The sequence below is a fragment of the Equus asinus genome, chromosome 9 (assembly GCF_041296235.1).
Source record: "Equus asinus isolate D_3611 breed Donkey chromosome 9, EquAss-T2T_v2, whole genome shotgun sequence".
NCBI lineage: Eukaryota > Metazoa > Chordata > Mammalia > Perissodactyla > Equidae > Equus > Equus asinus.
Genome location: NC_091798.1, coordinates 85,345,395 through 85,365,093, shown reverse-complemented (window position 1 = coordinate 85,365,093; position 19,699 = coordinate 85,345,395). Strand labels below are relative to the sequence as shown.

The 19,699-nt window shown below is 35.0% G+C and overlaps 1 protein-coding gene across 2 annotated transcripts in view; it reads right to left on the bottom strand.

Annotated features, from left to right (window-relative positions):
• The window catches only part of EDIL3 (EGF like repeats and discoidin domains 3), a 385,268-nt gene that overhangs the window by 234,845 nt on the left and 130,724 nt on the right, over nucleotides 1-19,699 (bottom strand). Inside the window, exon 3 of one of the 2 annotated variants that reach the window (XM_014857045.3) lies at nucleotides 2,293-2,325. The exons of the other annotated variant lie outside the window; for it this stretch is intronic. Within the exon in view, the coding sequence (XP_014712531.1) occupies nucleotides 2,293-2,325 (33 nt within the window). The remainder of the gene's footprint in view (nucleotides 1-2,292; nucleotides 2,326-19,699) is intronic. 2 annotated transcript variants of the gene reach the window in all.

Genomic DNA, 19,699 nt, shown 5'->3' with positions numbered 1-19,699 from the left:
AACTATATTTTAAGAAATATTAATGAAAAAGATACATAAACAGAATAATAAATATTCAATTAAGAAAAATAATTGTTGAAAAAACTGGAGGAAAGAGGTACCAAAAAGAACTAAAAAAATCATAATCCATTTTCCACAACCAAGTCTTTACAAATCTCATATTTTGTTAAAAGTTTTGACAATCTATACAATGCACAATAATACTCTTTTTATTATAAACTTTGATAAAATTAAAAGGAAAACATTTGGCTCCCACTGGTAGTTTTTATATAAAAGGAGTGTCTGCTTTACTAAACGACAAATGTTCTCAATGTTAGTATAATCTGTATGTGAAATTATTTAGTTAAAATATTCCTTAAGAATACATTTGTTCTATTCTAAAAGTCTGTCCTAAAATCACAACAAAAACATGTGATCATATCTGAAAACAAAACTATTTTTAAAATAGAATTTAAACTCTATGATGTTTGGATCATTCTAGAGTAAAATAAATATTTGGAGAAAAAATGTTCAGTTGCATTTACCAAAAGACTTTCTTAGCAAGCAAAGGAAACATTAAAATAGCTTTAGAATAAGAAAATTACACCAACAATAGTTATATTGTACTTAAAGGCAGTTTACATTAGGTTAAAATTAATCTTTATCATGCAAAAAATAATAATTCTTTTCCAACGGCACCAAAATTCCTTGGTAAGCCATATAGCAGTGTGGGGTACAAGAGTATGGCAGGAACGAGATTAGGCTAGAAAAGCACAGGTGCTCCCAAGATTGATACTCACGGGAAGAGAAAATTGAATTAAGGTTGAGAGCCACAGATAGAGTCTTTGGACAACCCTGTAAACACTAAAGCCTCAAGTCAGGGCCAAAAGAAGTTAGAAACTAGGCAAAGGAGACTCAAAGCAACAACATTAAGAGTTTGTATGAGTTTGCTACTGAGTCAAGTGATTAGGTTGCTCCTAAAAGTAGGCTACCCAATACTGACTAGAGTGGGAGAAAAGGATTGGGAGTTCTTATCATCCAAATCAGGTTATAAACTATTGATATTATGAAAATGAAACGTTGATTGAGAGTTTATCTAATTCAGTGATTCTCTTACCAAGGAAGTTATAATTACAATGAGTATCATACAATATGGCATCCTTGGAGTTTACCAAAGATATTTGGAAGATGTCTATGTCATTTTCTTCCACTCAATTTTTGATCTTTTGAACTTAACTCTTATAGGTAAAAATCCCTGCCCAGTTTCGGAGGGAGGTGGAAATCAACAAGTCTTCCACCACTTGAACTGTTAGGTCTATGAACTGAACTGACTCTCCCTTACACTTGCATTCCAATAACTGGACTAGATCCCCCCTTCCTATAAAATCAAGCCCCATTTCGTCCATTAGTTTCAATAACCATTTATTTCCTGCTCCTCTCTTTCAGGCCTAACTCCCTTCTTCAATTACTTGCTGGAGAAGGAATCTATCTAGTTGGTTGAGGTCTGGTCAACAGTGCTGCATCTCAGGGCTTGACCCCTTTTTCCTGATGCTGCTGGTCTGCTAGCCTGAGCCTTTTGTTAATTGCAAATCCAATCAGCTGTGCTGCCCATTTTACCCTTAGAAATGCACCTGGTTGTTCTGCTACTGGCATTTCTCTTTGAGCCATCCCACAGTCCTAGAACCACATAGAAAACACCAGGTCTTCTCTACATCTGCATTCTTCATAGTACTTAGTTCAGGCCTGTGCTTGATAAATGCTGATTAGCTGAATGAGGAACAGAGCCATGATGCGAGGCTTCAGTATCATTAAGGTATAACAGTAAAAATTATTTTTTAAAATAATGTGAGTCAGTGAGGCAAGAACATAATTTTTATCCTTAAACGAAAATGAATATCATGTTCAATGCTGATTATATGTTTGATAATGCAGTGTTCTATCATGGAAGATCATATTTCTGAAAGTACATTTTATCATTTTCCTGTTTTGCATTCTCCTCATTTTATTATTTTTTGGCATTTTTCTCAATGTCTTGATTTTCCAATTTTCCTTATTCTTTAATGTTGATGTGATATTTTGTTATGTTTTCCTCTGCAACAGTTCATATTCAATTCTTTTCTCTTTTTATTCAAAACTCTTAACACTGTTGAGTCTGGAACAGAATAATGGGCCCAAGAAACAAAAAAGTAAATAAATAAAATTGTGCCAGTTTTCTGGTTGAAACCTGAAAAAAATACACTTCAAAGGGCTGAGTCTTCATTATTCAGGGCATGAAATCAAATAGGAATAATCTTTACAGCATAGAAACTTTACCTGCTGTAGTCGGTGGCTCTTCTTCATCTGATGCTGTGATAAGAGGAAAAGAGGTGATGTGGGGACAGAGGGAGGGTGGGGGAGGGGGAGGGAGAGAGAGAGAGAGAAAGAGATGTTGAGATTGAATGTAAATATATTTCACATTTCCAAACAGTGACTACAAGTTCCTGACTTGTAATTTTATCGACAGCTTAGAAAGCTGTCATTAGATAATTAGATAATGATATATTTAATGGGTATTTACAGTAAATTAAAACTTACTCTTTTAATTTAAAATATGCATTAGAAAAAAACCATTCAGTTCTCTGAATTTGATTGTCCTTTCCTTTTGCAAACAAGATTGACTTTAGTTTGAGTGTAAATTATAATTATTATAAATAATATTGTTTAAAAATATAAATTGTATATAACCTATAAATACCCCACTTTCCCACTTTGTGGGAATTTCCTATTGGCAGAGAGGAATTAGAAAGCATTGTTGGTAGTCACAAATTTTGTTCCATGAGGTAGAAGATATAAATATGATAGGGGTTATTAAACCTTAGAAAGGCTCAGAGTCACTTTGGGTGTCAGTTAAACACGAAGATTCCAGCTTCTTCTCTCTCTCTGTCACACACAAACACACTCACTCATGTGTACCACACACTTTAAGATTCACCAGTAGTGATTATTATTATATTAAAAATTACTATATTATTATAAAAGGAAAGGCCACAATATGAAACAACCTTATGCTAAAGCAGTGGTTCAAAACCCTGAATCTGTATTAGAATGACACACTTTGGGCCCCACCTCAACTGATTAAGTCAGAATCTCTCTCAATGGTACCAACTTGCAGCCAGGATTGGGACATTACCAGGTAATATCAGTACAAGGTAATGAGAACGGTAACTCATTAAACCGTGAGTCATTTTAAAAGGGAGGGATTTTTGAGAGCAGGAAGCCTCTGAGCCTAACAATTGACTCCTGTGTGTCCGTGGGGAAGGGAGCATGGTGGGTTACAAGAGTGAGAAAAAGAGTTTCTCTGAGGTAACGTCCCGGTTTTGCCTAGAGTCCACCTCTTCACCTTTATCCCAACAGACACACTCTGTGAGGAGGTATTTCTGCTCTGGGCACAAGCGCAGCTTACCCAGAATATTACCACTGAATTATACGACATGAGCCAGTACTATTTCATTCGATTCATGAAGTTTTAAAATAAAAACTTACTCAGCTGAATTGCTTATAAAGGAGCTTTGTCCCCAGGTAATTCGTTAATCAAGGGACCACTGTGTAACCAGGGAGGGTCCTCTCTCTTTTCCGTTAAGGTGACATCTGCACAGAGTACACGTTAGACAAGCTTACTTTGTGTCCTGACTATTTTCCTCTCAACGTTTGGCTTGTCTCCTTGGCACATATAAAGAAACAGAGAGAGCAAGCACAGTTGGGATGAGTGGTGTGGAGAACACAAATATTTAAAAAGCTGTTTGCTGCTTTATCATGTCCAAAATATATCATAACATGTTCAAAGAGGAAAACTCTCAGTAGCTTCCGGGAATTCCCTTTTAGGAAAACACCATAGGGGCTTGCAGAAGAGCTCACTTAGGTTGTTGCTAATGAAAGTCTAGAGGTTCAAAAGGGAACAACAACCTTCCACTTACGGCTGGTCACTTTATGTGTGTGACCTCAATTTATAAAGCAACCAATGAGATGAAAATTCCTCTCATTTGATAGATGGAGGTACAGAGGTTCAGAGTGACAGAGCCATTTGTCTAGGGTCAATCTGAATTTGAGTTTAAAATCAACCTCTTTCCATTATGCCTTACTGTCTCACAAAGTGCTGATTCAGTATCCACTGAGCGAGAAAGAGAAAAAGGGGGAAAAGGTCATGGAACGAGGACTGGCTAGACCTCTGACAATGTTAGTCTTAGCATAACGGGGAAGAAAACCTGGATTTAGGGGCTGGGAGAGAAATCCCTTTAAGAATCAAGTTCTCCCTTGGAAACTTCTTCAAGTCTCTTACAAACCAGGACAGACAGGTAGGTGAGAGTCTGACTATGTGGTTAAATAAAACATCCTAAGCAAGTGAAGCCTAAGGAAGAAAGATTAGACATGCTGAGATTTTATTCCTCCATTACACATGGATAAGCAAGAAATTTTAGGAAAAAACTAGCAAGCACAGAAGTAAACACAATTCCAAATTTACAAGAATGAGAGCAATCAGAATGACATAAAACCAACGCCTCTGGGGCAAGCAGTGCACTAACCTACACTTGAGCCTGTAATACCTGAAAGCATCTTTGTAACGAGTTAATAATATTAGAGTCAACAGGAACACAAATCTGCATACAATTCTATTTCTAGGCAACATCTCCATAGTGGTTGTTCCTCATAATATATAGATGTTACTAACCCATACTGTTAAAATATACACACACACACTCAGAAAGGCACATACACAAGGGATAGTCATACTGTTAATTCACCGTTTTCAGTTATCTCTGGAAAAGACAGCTAACTGCATCACCAAACAAAGCATCATCAACTATTAATGTCTGGCAGCTGAGCCCGAGAAGTACAATGAAGCCTTGAAGTGAGTATTCGCGGCCTATTTAGTGACATTTAAGTGAAATAAGTATCACAGAAGATAATGTCATGCTACTCAAATGATTCGTCACTCTTCCTCTTCTTAGAATTTACAAAACCAGGAAATCAAAGTATATATAAAAGTCTGTGTCACATGCAAGTTACTCTAATTAAAACACATGCACCAAGCAAAATAAAAATAAACTACCAAGTAACTCTGTATTGCTCTGCCTGGTCAAAATGTACAAGGATGTACTGAAATTGTGGCAACGGTAGGAAAACAGACAATAAAAATATATATCTGATACACAGAATTTAACTAAGTGTGGTCCTCTCATTGCCCATAACAAAATCACTGTGGATGTTTGTTAAAATGCTCCAGATCTACTGAATTTGGATTTTGGATGTTAGCCCAGTTTTCTGCATTTTTAAAAAGCTTGGCAGTTGACAGTTATGAACACTAAATGCTAAGAATTAGGACTCTACTCATTAAAGTTTGTTACAGCAAGAAAGAGCCGTGGGTCCAGCTGCTGGAACTGCCACCGCAGGAGATGAGCAGGGTTCTAGGAAGCCACTGGCCAGCGTACTGGGGTTGCTTCCCCAGCTTTCAATGCTCTTTCTCTTGTAACATCTTCAGGTTTACTTGGCTATCTACAACAACAAATCCTCTAAATCCCTCCAATTTAGGGAGGAAGTCTGTATCTCAGAACTAAGTAAATCTTTTCCCTTTTCCTGGTCACAGTATTGGTCCAGGCAGGCATATGACCCATCCGGGACAACCATGTACAAGGACAGGTTTGCATGTGTTTGGGTGAAAAGAGGCTCTTGGAAAGGGAACTTCCTCATTCTTCCCGACAAAGTGTCTGGAAATAACCATCCCTCTCTCTGTCTTTTAGATGTGAATAAGGAAGTCTGTGGCCCCAGAAGTTAGTTGGCAGACATCCTGCAACCATGATAGTAGCCAGCTTTAGAAAGAAGCCAGTCCTGGGGCTGGCCCCGTGGCCGAGTGGTTAAGTTCGCGCGCTCCGCAGCAGGCGGCCCAGTGTTTCGTCAGTTCGAATCCTGGGCGCGGACATGGCACTGCTCATCAGACCACGCTGAGGCAGCGTCCCACATGCCACAACTAGAAGAACCCACAACGAAGAATACACAACTATGTACCGGGGGGCTTTGGGGAGAAAAAGGAAAAAATAAAATCTTTAAAAAAAAAAAAAAAAAAAAAAAAAAAAAAGAAGCCAGTCCTGCGCAAAGGCAGAGTGGAGAAACAGAAAAAAATTAGATTATTGAGATATTGTTAAGAATCATATCCAGACCGACCTCTGGACTTCTGGTTCTGAGGAAAAATACTTCCACTTTATTGTTTATCTAGTTTGAGTTGAGCTTTCCCTTATTTGCAACTAAATGGCATTCTGCTACAACCCTGACCAGTTTTGTTGTTCCCATTTAACATATATTAGAATGCATAAGGAATTCACTATCTCTCAGGCAGGCGAGAACAGAAGTACATACCGCCCAGGGCTGGGCTTTCAGAGGACAGCTGGGCTTTCAGCGCTTAAGTTTCCCATGGAGCTCACCACCATGTTTTGCTAAATTAAACCTATTCCTCTGTTTTGAAGTTGGTCACTGCTTTTCAGGACAGTCTGGCAGTGTACATGTTCATGAACTGGGTTGGTGCTTGAGAAGAGGAGGCATCCTTCAGACTTCCCTTTCTTTCCCTCTTTTCTCCCTCCCTCCCATTCTCCTTTTTTCCACAGGAACACTGGCAAATACAATAACTACCCAAACCCAAAGGGCTGTGTACTACCCTGATATGCATATGACATTGAACCACACATACTTGTTCATTGCACAGGCTCTAGTCTCTCTATATGGTCTCAACAATACTTGTATCTCCTGTTTTTGTTTGTCTTATCCTCAGGTGTTTTCAGTAAATTTTCAGAACTTAGAAATTCAATCCATTCAAAAGCAATTCTATACCCAATGTGGCTCACCATCAAATAGGAAAAGCTCACTATGAAATATATAAAATACATTCTTTAGCATATTGCAATCTACTTTACATATGGATGTTACTCAATTCATACTGACTTATGGATCATTTTGTTTGCTATATTAGATATCTAGTTAATTATGCACCAAATATGCTTTGCAAGTGCAGAGTTATCCATGTAATTCAGTATTTCCATAAGCAATTAAATAAGAAATATGTATTTTTGTACTCTGACAATATTTTAGAATATTTTTATTCAACTGCAGTGATGTAAAAATAACAATGATGATGTTTATGAATGATGATATTCATGCCTGCCCAGATGTTAAATGCTATAAATGTGTGTGTGTGTGATTGCCAAGGCAAAGAAGAGCAAATGTCATTTCAAGTTTGTGAACCCAGTCATTTAAGTAGGTTGTGGAGTTGCCTCTAGAAGTATGCAGAGAAGTATTTAGAGAGAGATTTTGATTTATGTAGTTGTTTGATTGTTCGTTTGTTGGTCCTTGGCCAATGGTCGAACGTGGACATGCCTTAGGACTCAAAAGTTCCTATTACCAACTTCTTCCTTGGGAAAGTATAAAGAGGAGTGTTAGTCTCTCCTGGCCAAAGACTTCAGACAGCATACCATGGGCTCAATTCTACACTCTCAGAACTGCAGAGTATTTGGTTCACTGTGAGGAGCGGCAGAATTGTACTTGCACAGAAAATGTTCGGAGAGTTACAAAGTCTTCTCTTTTCTATCAGTCTTTTACATGCATTTTGATTCCTGTGCTAGATTTGGAGGATGATATCTACATGAGTGTGGTTAATAATATATAATACATAAAATATAATTATGTACACATGTAAATAGTACATAAGTATATACTTATTTGCATGTTTATTAGTCTCTCCCATTAGACGAGGAGTTTCATGAGGGCAGGGCTGCACCTTTTTTGCTCGCCACTATATCTAAGTTTTTAGAATTGTGCCTCCAGCACTGAAGGGCTCAATAAATATTTGTCAAAAGAAAGACAGAAAACACGGATAGATATTTAATACAGTCCTCTCTGTTACTCGATAAAATTCAGCTGCCTCATTATGCTATATTACCAGATTTACCAAAGAGAAAACCTACATTTTCATATATGTTTTAGTTAAATAAATCTATGTACAATTAAATATGTAATAATTTATATAACTATATGTAGCCACATAAATCAGATTATCTTTCTTGGAGCAAGAGAGAAAAAGAATAATGGTTGAAAGGACAATGGTAGCTCTCCTAACCATCTGATCATCTCATGAGAAAATAAATCTGTGATTTTAATCTAACTCAAAAATCATCAAACTACAGTTTGTTAGTTAAATAGCTTCATTAAAACAGACCCACAAAGTTCCCTCTCTATGTTTAGTAGTGATATAGTTCACATGGGTTTTATAAGCGACTTATACAGTGAATCATGTTAACAGCAATTATCAGTGCATTTGTGATTTTCTCATTTTAGAAAGAGGTACAAATGGGGAAAATAATAAAGAATGAATGGAAGCTTTGGTTTCACTTTCTGCCACTGAGTAAAAGAAAACAAATACATATTTTATAAAACTAAGCCAGAGTATTGGGAAGCTGGGAAGTAATATGACTCAATTAGCCTACATTCATATCCAAACTAATATTCAAGAGTCTTTGGGGACATAATTGGGACACATTTTCCTATTTAAAGGCAGCACTAAACTTTTTCAAGCTAGGTGATTTGACATTACAAAGGGTTTAGAACTCAGTATTTCATGTATCTATTCAATTGTCCTCAAATATCCTTTGTTTAATCAGTGTGTCCTTCCTCCCGATCCAAATTCATTCCATCCTGTGGACTGAATTCAAGTCTCACCACTCTTAGTTCTTCAGTATTTACTTCAGTCTCCAGATTTATGTATTTATTCCCTTCCAACTCCCACTGGCTTTTAAATGATAACTTAAAGCCAGTTCTAAAAGAAAATGGCAATAATACTTTCCAGTCTTGTTCCCAAACTGGACATTATCCACTCTTCTTCCTGCCAAGGCAATGCCTAACTTTTAGTTTTGTATAGTGCACATGATTGGTGCTAATTAAGTATTTTTAGAAAGCTATCCAATTTTACAGATGAGAAAATAAAGTCTAGCAAGTGAATTTAATGGCTGTTTTTACATTATTGTGAGCCATGTAAAGCGAGGACTGGAAATTAAACCTCAGACAGCCTAAGAAAATTCATGGACAAATAGAAGGGAGAAACTTGTGAGGGATAAAGCAGATCAGAAGTTAATATAAATGATTGCTCAGATCTGTCAATTTTCAGTAAAAGTAATTCATAATCGTTTTGAAAATTTAATACAGGAGAGGGAGAATAATTATACAGTGAGAATGCTGCTTAATGTGAGTAGGGAAGCAATGAAGCTGAGGTTACCTGTTCACCATATGTGAGTTTCATTTGGTCATAGCACCCATATTATTCTGTTTCACAGGATATGATAGAAGGATGCTGACACCATCAGGATTATGTTGTACGGATTTCTGCTTTACATATGTGTGGGAGACCATGGACTTCCACCTCAGTTCATTTCCATAAATCTGGACAAATGAGCTAATCCGAAAAGCAAATCTAAAAAGTTAAAATCAAAAGAACTAAAAAGTAATGGATAGATCCAGCCATATTGGCACAAATCTCAGTGACACCATCCACTTAAGGAAACCACAGAATCATCACATATAAAATGTTAATACCAGAAGAGATTTTGTGATTAAGGGTGTTGGCAAAGTGTCCATTGTTACAACGGGTTAAGGTTTGCATTGCGAAATAGAAGTATATTTGTTCAATCATCTAAATTACCAACTAAAAACTCACCTCAAACTGAATTTTAAAGTAAAACTATTTAAACATCAGACTATATATACATATATAGTATATATTAATAATTAGATATTCATTTATAATATAATAAAGAGGATTCTACAATAGATGCTGTTCCATAACCTGCTTTTCTCACGAATATATTGTATATATTTTTCCATGTCAATATAATAGTAAATATGGACAGTATTGAATAATTTTCTATTTTATGGATATATCATGGTTTAGTTCAGTATCGAATGATATTTGGATGGATTCAGGAGTTCTCTCATATAGATATTTCAATGAATGATCAGACTCCATTTGAATAGTGGGAGAAACATAAAACAAAAAAAAAATGACTAGATAGCTTCATTAAGTAAATAGGAGCGCATAATCCTAAACACAATACAAAATATTCACTTTTTATAAATAAGGCTACTAAATGAACCTCTTTTCTATGCCATCAGCCTATCTTTAGTAATGTGCTTCTTAACTATATTGGACAATCTATATTTGTGCTTTCTTCTTGTGAAAGTTACTCTCTTGTAATAGCTACCATTAGTGGAGGTCAAGTAAAACTTCCAAAGTCCCAAGTCCACGTAGCACAAGACAGAGACAAAGAGATGGCTGAGCCCTGTGCTCAGGTAGATGCAGCCTTAGAATGACGGACACATTTCCCTGCTCGTCACCCTCTACCCCACTGGGGACGTTTAGGGTTGAATACTGAATATTCTGTACTTTCTAGGATATAAATAATATAAAAGCTCAGTGTTTTTAAAAAATAAATCGTGACTAATTGAAGACAGAAATTTACTTTATTACAAAATCTTGGCTTATAATTAGTGTGTGTGCGTGTGTGTGTATACAAGCCAGTATTTAGTATGTTACAGTTATTTCCAACATGACATTTTTACAACTTTAAAATTTGCGAAGTCTTTTAGTAAAACATCATTCTTTTTTTATTGCTTGTATTCCAAAGAGGAACTTACAAATTTTATGATGGCTTTGAAATGATGCATTCCCAAAATATAGACCCACACATTTGGCTTAATTAAAATATCTTTTGAAACTCAAAAGATGAAGGGAAAAAAACAGTGGGCACGTCTGATGGAAGAGAGCTGAGATATTTCTGGAGGATCTGTCTGTTTCTCTTTGGTCAAGGGGAGTTATTTTTTTCATGTAGTTTGAACTCATCCCAAGGACGTAACTATAAGAGAGAAAGCACAGCCTATGCCTGCCTACATAGAACTCAGCTAATCTAATGTGCCACTGACTTATTCAGCAGTGAGTTAATGACTGCTATAGAGGATTTTTTTTCCTGTCTGTTAAAATAGAAGCTAAAATTAAATGCTTTTTTTTTCAGAATTAGGACTTTCTTTAAAAGAAAATAGTCAGTGTATCCACATTCAGGTGTTAATCAAATGACATTGACAATGTAATTTCCTTATCTGCAAAACTTGTCACCCTAGGCTAAAATTTTTCCTTAATTGGAATGTCTTTAAAGAATTCAGCTGATAAAAAAGTGGACAGGTCTAACTTGAAGACAATGAAATGGAATAAAGGTGCAGGGCTATTCAGGGAGCGTCCAAGCCTCCTTCTTCCTATCTTGGAGTTTATTTCCAAGGCGGGAATGCACATTATTAACTTCTACTCTTTAAACCTTCAAGAAACAGACTAGGAAACAGCCTGTTCAGAAAACAGGATGTAAGCAACTCTTGAAAATAAAAATTTAAATGCAAACCAAACTTAAAGGTCACTTAGTCCAACCTGTCAACCAAATATCAAAATATTGCTTCAAAATTTCTAGTGGCAGGGCACTCATAATCTCACAAAGGAACACGTCACATCTTTCTCCTAGAGCCAGCCTGTGGAAAACAATGGAATAATGGAGCTCCTTCTTTGACATACCAGCCATTCAAATCATTGAAGACAGCTATCATACCCCCCATAGATCTCATCTTAACTGAGATAAACATCTCTACTTAATTTCACAGATCATGGCCTACATCCTGGTCATCATTTTTGTTAGCCTCCTCTTGATAAATTCAAATTGGTCAAGTTCTTTTAAAATGCAGCAACAAGAATGAGATCTTACAGAGACAAGAATTAGATCTCCAGATGAGATATAACTAGTGCAAAGTACAATGATGTTATGAACTGCCTTTTTTAGGCTGCTGAATTACAACTAATAATCCAACTTTGTATTAGCTACTAAAAGTAAAGAACTAATTTCCTTTCCTTCCCTCCTCCAGCGCCACCTATGGACCAATTCCTAGAGCACGGGGGACTACTTATCTCCTTCAGTCTGAGGGCAAGTTTGGGCAGGAAAAAGAAGGGTGGGGAAGACACCCAAGGAGGAGGTTATGCTTGGCGTGGGGGTCAAGGGAGAATATGACCAGCTTGCCAGCAATGTTAAAGGTACCTTAGTAATGGAAAAATTGCAAAATTTTGAAACCAAGCAAAGGATCAAAGGTATTCTTCCAACGTTTCATCTTCTCCTAGCGAAGAATCTAGTTTGCTTGTTATTTCATATGTAGTTGATTAAAGTCCACAGATGAAAAACCAAACATATGTCTTCATCAAAACAGTTTCCTTGGTGTCCAGGACTAGGTGTCTATGCAGGTGAATATAAATATTTTGTGGCTTCTCATGGGATTTTCCACATGTAAACTGACATTTCTAGTCATGGAGGTGTCCCCTGGAAACTGTCTTTCAACCTTTACAGTTGTTTCTTCTAGCAATTAATTTCTGGTTAGAAATTCTATGTTAGAAATTAGCACTAATTTCAGTCAATAAGCCACACTTAACCTTTTCCCAATCAACTACCTATTAGAGCAAGTCTTATTGAAAACAACCACAATAATTAATGAATTGAAAAATACATTTATCTTGGAGGTAGAATAAAAATGTAAGAGAAAAAAATCGTACAATTTAATCCTCAAAAGAAAAGCCTGAGTTAGCACTTAAAAATTACCTCAAATATTCAGTTTAGTTAAGAGTTTTGTGTTGTTTTGTTTTTATAATTTTGTATGCTTCAATAATGTATCATCAAAAGAGGTTATAGAATCATGTTCCTGGGATAAATTTGTTAAAAACATTGAAAACTATATTATGGGAGTAGATCAAGGGGAGGACGAGGGGCCCTATACAATACAGGTCCAAACCACCTTCCTGGTCTGGCTCCCAATCATCCCTATAAACTCTAAATAATCTGGGCAACCACTAATGTTAATTCTTCCAGAAGCTTCTCAAGTTTCTCATCTTTGTGCGTTTTTTATCATCCAGTATCTTGCTTAAAATGTTTCCACCCAATAACTTTACTATTGAACTACACTTTCTTCCCAGCCCATCTTAAACACCATCTCAGCCACCAAATCCAATCCCCAGGATTGGAAGTGGCCTTTTCTCCTCTTGGTAGCTATAGCTCTTTGTTCTTCTCTTATGATGTTATTTCCTGTGTAATGACTATTGATGTGTGTGTTTTATAATCCTTTCCCAAATGTAAGAATCTCAAGGGTAGGTCCTTTATCTTGGGGTCATATACAAAGGCAACATTAGCCTCTGGGGGTCAGGAATAGCTTTCCAGAGATGCTCCATAATATTCTTTAAATGGAAGATCTTAGTGTTCTCTTCTACTCTGTGATTCTATCTTTATGCAAAGCCACAAAGGCCTTATTGTTGATCTATCACAACTAAGAACCTAATATTAATATGTTGTCATAAATTCCAACTTGGTATTTATTATGCCTTTGCAAGATTCCCATTTTGCAATCTTATAAAGAAAAATCAATTCATAAGTTATTTGCTGTAAGCATAAGAAAAGCTATACTCCAGAAAGGCTGACTCCTAATTATGCAGGCATTACTTACATTACTCATAATTTTCAAATAATAAAACACAGGGTTCTCTTTTTCCCATACCAAGTGAGGTGATCTTTCAAATTATATGTTGAAGGAAAGAAATTTTTGAAAAATTAAAAGCTGACAGCTAAACTGCCCCCAGTTTGCATATTCAAGCACAAGCAGAAAAAATCCTAACATAAAAATAATAGGTCAGGATTTATTGGACATTTCAATAATATTATTAATGACTGAAATGATGGAAGAATATTCAAGGACTTAGAAGCTTGATTTCTGCACGTAGCTTTTTAATTGTCTATAAGGTTTAAATGTTTATATTTACTTATTTTATAACTCCTATATAGCTCTTATTATAATCCAGGCACGGTTCTAAGAGCCTTACATATATTAATTCATTTAATTTGAACAAAACCCCTTTGAGGTTGGTACTGTTGTTACCCTGATTTCACAGATGAGAAACAAAGGCAGCAAGAAGTAAATAATTTGCCCAAAGTAACAGAGCTAGTAAATAGAAGAGCCAGGATTTGAATTCAGTCTGGCTGAGTTCTTAACCACAACATCATGATGCAATCATTTAGAGAATGCGTTCCTACCGAATTCCAAGAGAGCATGGTCAGCATGTGACGAGCGCTGGAATCAAAGATATTGCTACTATTATTATATCTCCAGGTTCTCTCATTGTTTCAAAGTATCCATCCCCACATGTATAACAGGCACAGTTTAACTTGAACACAAACAAATGTGGAAAAGCATGGGACAAAATTTCAGGTTCATCTGTCCTGCCACTGAGCAAGCATCTATGACCTTGGTTCAGTCATTACATTCATCACAGGATCATTTTCCCATTCAATTTTGAGACTGGTATTAGCTCAACTGTTTGTTTCAAGGTTATTACAAGAATAATACATATATTAGTATTTCAGTGAATAGAGTACTCTAAAAATACCAGACAAGGTTAAAGGGAAAGGGGTGAGGAAAAAACGTCCTTGGCATCATGGGATTGGTAAATTGCAGAAAAAAGCCATCTGCCCTCTCCTTTCAATGTTCATTACATGACGGCCTGCTAATAGCATGTCTAGTTATGAGGTGAGACTTACTACTGATATTTTGGGTCAGGAAATCATTGTGGAGAACAACATAGCTTGACCTACATAGTCGAATAATTAATAAAAGCTGACTTTAGAGGCCAGAGGCTGTTCCGTGATACACGCCATTTATCCATTGCCTGAAGAGCCAAAAGAATTGACTGAAAGACAGCAGACTTGACACACACAACATCTGTCTCGTTGGAAATATTTGGCAGTTACTGTAGAGATGAGTTCTGTGGCCAACTGCTCTCCATGATTTAGATGAAGCACTTGGGGTCTGATTTCTGAATTAAAATCTTACCAGATAAAGACATTGTGGGCATTTCTCAACAGGCTATGCAAAGAGGAGACTAATTCTTATTTGAAATTTGCTATATTTTCCAAGGATTAGTAGTTAAGAAAACTGCTTATCTGGTTCTATCTTTTGCTGAGGAATTGACATTTTGTCCTTCCTAGCTTACTTTCCAAACTTTGATTAAAAGAAAGATAATAATAAATATTGATTGTTGTCCATTTTAAATCATAGTTTGGTGAATTTTATACTCTCAAAGGGAAAAATTAAATACATTTTGAAAAGGATTCTGCCCAAATTCTCTCTCCTTATATGACTCATTTAAAAATTATGTTGCCATCGTACTTGAAGTACTGTGGATTACAGAATTAACCTTCACATAAATGCTTTGATATATGTTGAACAATAAATTGTCCTCAAGCACAAAGTTACTTTGAGGTGTCACCCAGGTTTCCTATGGCTTCAGGGACCATGGCCAAATAAACCTTCACATACAATGACATCTACTTGAAGCTCCTTGAGAAAAGAGTCATGCTTTCTACTGCATTTTAGTAACCCTTATTCTTTACTTTAATAATTCCTCATAAAAAACAGCATGATTCTAGCACAGTGTAGGTGCCAATAAGGTTTCCTGATTAATTAATCTAATTTACCAATATTAAATGCTATAAGAGTTTCTAATAGTTCTAAGAAATAAATTTCAATCTATCAAAATACTTATTTTCATCTCTTTCTCTTCCTTCTATTCTCTGTGTAACTAATGGTAAAAGGAAAGATGAGAGCAAATGCTCTGTCTTTCATCCAGTGGCCTTTCACTTTCCATCCAAAGGATACGAATCATTTTCCCACCTCCTACCTTTATCTAACCTTCTTAGGCTTTCTTTCTCTAGTTATCCTAAGTCAGCTGCATACTTTAGATGTTCCACAGCCATTATTTAAGGTTTCCTTGATAAAATGCCTACTCTTTCTCTCATTGGCCTGAATTTTAGAGAATAGCCTTTTTCTCATAATTATTATCAACCAAACTGGACTTTATATAGATGCCTGTTTACAGTTTGTCCTTTTTAAATGATTTTTTTGCCTTATACAATAATCAAGTGAAAATAAAAGAGGATGTAGTCTTCACATGTTATTTAAAAAGTACATTTGATGGGCTAACAATCTCGTCTTCTGCTTTTCAAGTATATTTTTCTCCTCCTATTATAAAAATCAAATAACCCCAAATCTGCATTACTCTGATTAAGTAGATCTAAACCCATTAAGCTTTCTTTTCGTTATAAATCCATCATGACAAACCGTTTAGCCTTTCCTATACAATCTTTCTGATATTAAAGGTTCTCAAATAACTCTTACTCCAACAACTTACTTTTAAGAATTTAGTCTAAGGAGACAATGAGGAATGTACACAAAATTTGGTTAAAAGAGTGTTTATCAAGATGCTTATAAGAGAGGAGATTTGCATGCAACTTAAATGTCCAAAAATAGAGGCTGGTTTAATAAAATGATGGTAAATGACAGAATGTTAGCCTGATGTTTTAAATAATGTCAGGAAAGAATTTTTAATGAAATGGAAACATTAATTTTATATCCTAAGTGGAAAAAAAGTGATATCAAAAAATATGAACTATGTACTGTAGAAATTTTACACACACGTATGTATACACATAAACACGCATGTGCACAATTTTACATGAGGCATCAACTTAACTTGCTATCACTCTTTATATGATTATATACAGCTATAGACACATATATAAATAGACCTATAGATAGAGGTAAATGATAGAAAAAAGAATGAAAGTATATATAACCTAAGATTATGATAATTTTATTTACTTCTTTTACTTTATATTTCCCAAATTTTCTTCATTATTTTTGTAAGGAAGAAAATCAATAAATTCTATGTAAAATATATATTCTTAAATATAGCTGGCTATTCCCAAGACAAAAGCAGTGTGTACACTGTTAGCTTTTCTTCCTATTACGGCATTCAACAGCTCAACCTAAAGATAATTATTTTATTTTCTTGTTTCTATTGTAATCACAGGAAAAACAGTTTGCTGATTCTCCAGCAACATATGAACTTTCATAAAATGATAGAATTTTAATACTTCATCACGTTTGCTTAAAAATAATGTTATTTTTTAAAGACTTGCTCTGTTTGGGATACATGGATTGATGTGTAATTAATTCAATTAAAACGAAACAAATGATAGGTATAATTGTTAGAATCAAGAAATAGATTCGTGTGGAAAATCAATGAAGAAGATAAAACCAAGTAAAAGTATGGAAGATTTTTAAAGAAAGTTGGACATGTTCTAACTATTTTATAAGTCCTTTGTGAGTCTCTTGTAGATCTCTTTTCCATGAAAGTGCTCAACTTGGAAAAGAAAATTTTTCCAGAGATTAATGCTAAATTTGCCCCTTAGCCTATCACTTTAAAATAGTAATTTTCATTTTCATAAATGTGTAGAATTGTACCTTTTGGCAGTGCTACAACTGACCTCATGCCACTCCATTTGGAATCCAAGTAAAAGGACAATTTACAGTTATTTTCAATTTTAACCTTTCTAATTTTTCAATATATTTTCCTAAAGTGAGCAGAAAATATGTTTTTCTTTCTTTATGAGAATTTTTACTTCTTTCCTCCCTTATAAAAAATAGATTTGATAAAAATCACTGTTTACTGAATTTTTGTATTCATAGCCAGTAACATAAAAATAAGTATCTACAAATATATCTACAAGTTTATCAACTTTTTGCATTACCAACAAAAACTCTTAAAAAAACAAAGAAAGAGAAAAGCAACTAACTGACATCTCATGGTAGACTGAAAACCAGCCACACATTCTTCTTCTTGCATCCTCACCTTTGCAATACGAAGTGGCAGATCCTCCCATCAAAAGTGGTGTTAACTAGTCTGACACAGCTGAGACTTGAAAAATGCTTGTAACTGGGCTGGATCTTTCTTACAGCTCTTGGGACCTTTCCACTACCACTGTGTAAGGACACCTGATACAGCAGAGACAAGCCGTCTCAACTGAGCCATCCTCCACTACCCAGTACCAATCAACCAGAACACCAACTTAAGTTTCTCATAGAATTGTGAGATGAATTATTGTTTTTAAATCCACTAAATCTGTGAGGATTTCTTAAGCAGAAAAAGCTTAATGACACACATCCACTATCATTGCATTCACAAAAGTATTTCTCCTCAATCATTGGGAAGGATATACGCTCAGAAAAAAACACAATGGTTAAAAGGGTATACATCAACTTTTCAAACAATGTGTTACATTGTCTTTTCTTACAAATAAAAGCTTTATCACAACTTGGCTCCAATCTTTCTTCCAGGCAAGAAAGGATTTCTGTACTTGATATTTTATGACATTCTTTGATATTCTCTATTTTTCTCTTAATATCTAATTGTTAGGGCATGGAATTGCAAGCTAATAAATTCTAATCATTGTAATTGACAACGAAGTAGAAATGTTTTTAAATTAATAAGCTAATAGTTTATAAACTATGTTATAGAAATGTTTACATATATAAAAGAAAATTACTTTTTTATAATACATACAAAATAAATGGCAAAAAAATTTCCCTAAAATTGTTGTCTGTTATCTTAACTGTACAATTCTATTTGTTTGTATGAATACATATTTAATCTTTCTTATTATCAGAAAAATAAGTAAATATAATTCTGAAAATAAATCCCTTTGACTCTAGTTGACTGGGAAATTTCCTACCAATCATCTATGGCTGGCAGCTTTTCAGAAACTATTTTAATCATGCAGAATAGCTCTCATTATGATAATTTCTAGAAATATGGATTCAATCATGAGCTATCCTTCCTTAGACCAAGAAGATATCTCAAGGGGAGAAAAAAACTGACAACTGCTCATAATTTCATCTACTTTGTGAACAATTTAACTGAAATTTACCAAATCTCTCATTTGGTAATCAAAGTTCAGAAATCTAAAAATAGCCTCACTCTACCCAAGAGATCTACTTAATGCTTGTCAACATTCTGATATTCCATGGCCACTAAAAAGAAGTCTATTAGACAGAGTCAGTCTCTGTTACACTACTTGATATTCTGACACTGAATTCTCATCCTCTAAAAGACAAACATGAACATGACTATTCATGGGGTGAGAGGTACAACGTAACTTTTAAAAAAATTTGTATGAAAGTCTTTATGTTTCTGGGATAAATGTAACCAATTTCTCAGAATGAAATGGAAGCAGGAAAGATTATGAGATTACAAATGAAATTGATGAGATTTGCAGGCCACAAATTTAAAAGAATCCAAATTCACCTTAGGAAAGGGATACCAGTTACCAAAAAGAAATTGGTTTGGATGGAATATAGCGAAGAGGACAGGAGAGGATAGAAGGTAAATATTTATTATTTTTTTCTAAATAAGAAAATCTGATCAGAAGCCAATGCAATTACAGAGAGGATAAAGAGGGAGAACCATAAATGAAATGATGTATGGACTCTGTTACTCTGTGCTGAACTACTCTCAATAACACAGGGTCTTGAAATTTTTTAACAAAAGTGATGATGGATTTTATATTACTACCACATTCCAATGTTTATGTTGTTTTCAGACTGATAGTTTCAATAGGTTAAATGTATGCCAAGTATTATTGAAATTTCTCTATGAGTCATCTAACATAGTTTATTTCTAGTAAAACAAAAGCTTAGCTTTTATGTCATATTTCTGAATCATAATGACATTACAATTCCATCTTAAAAA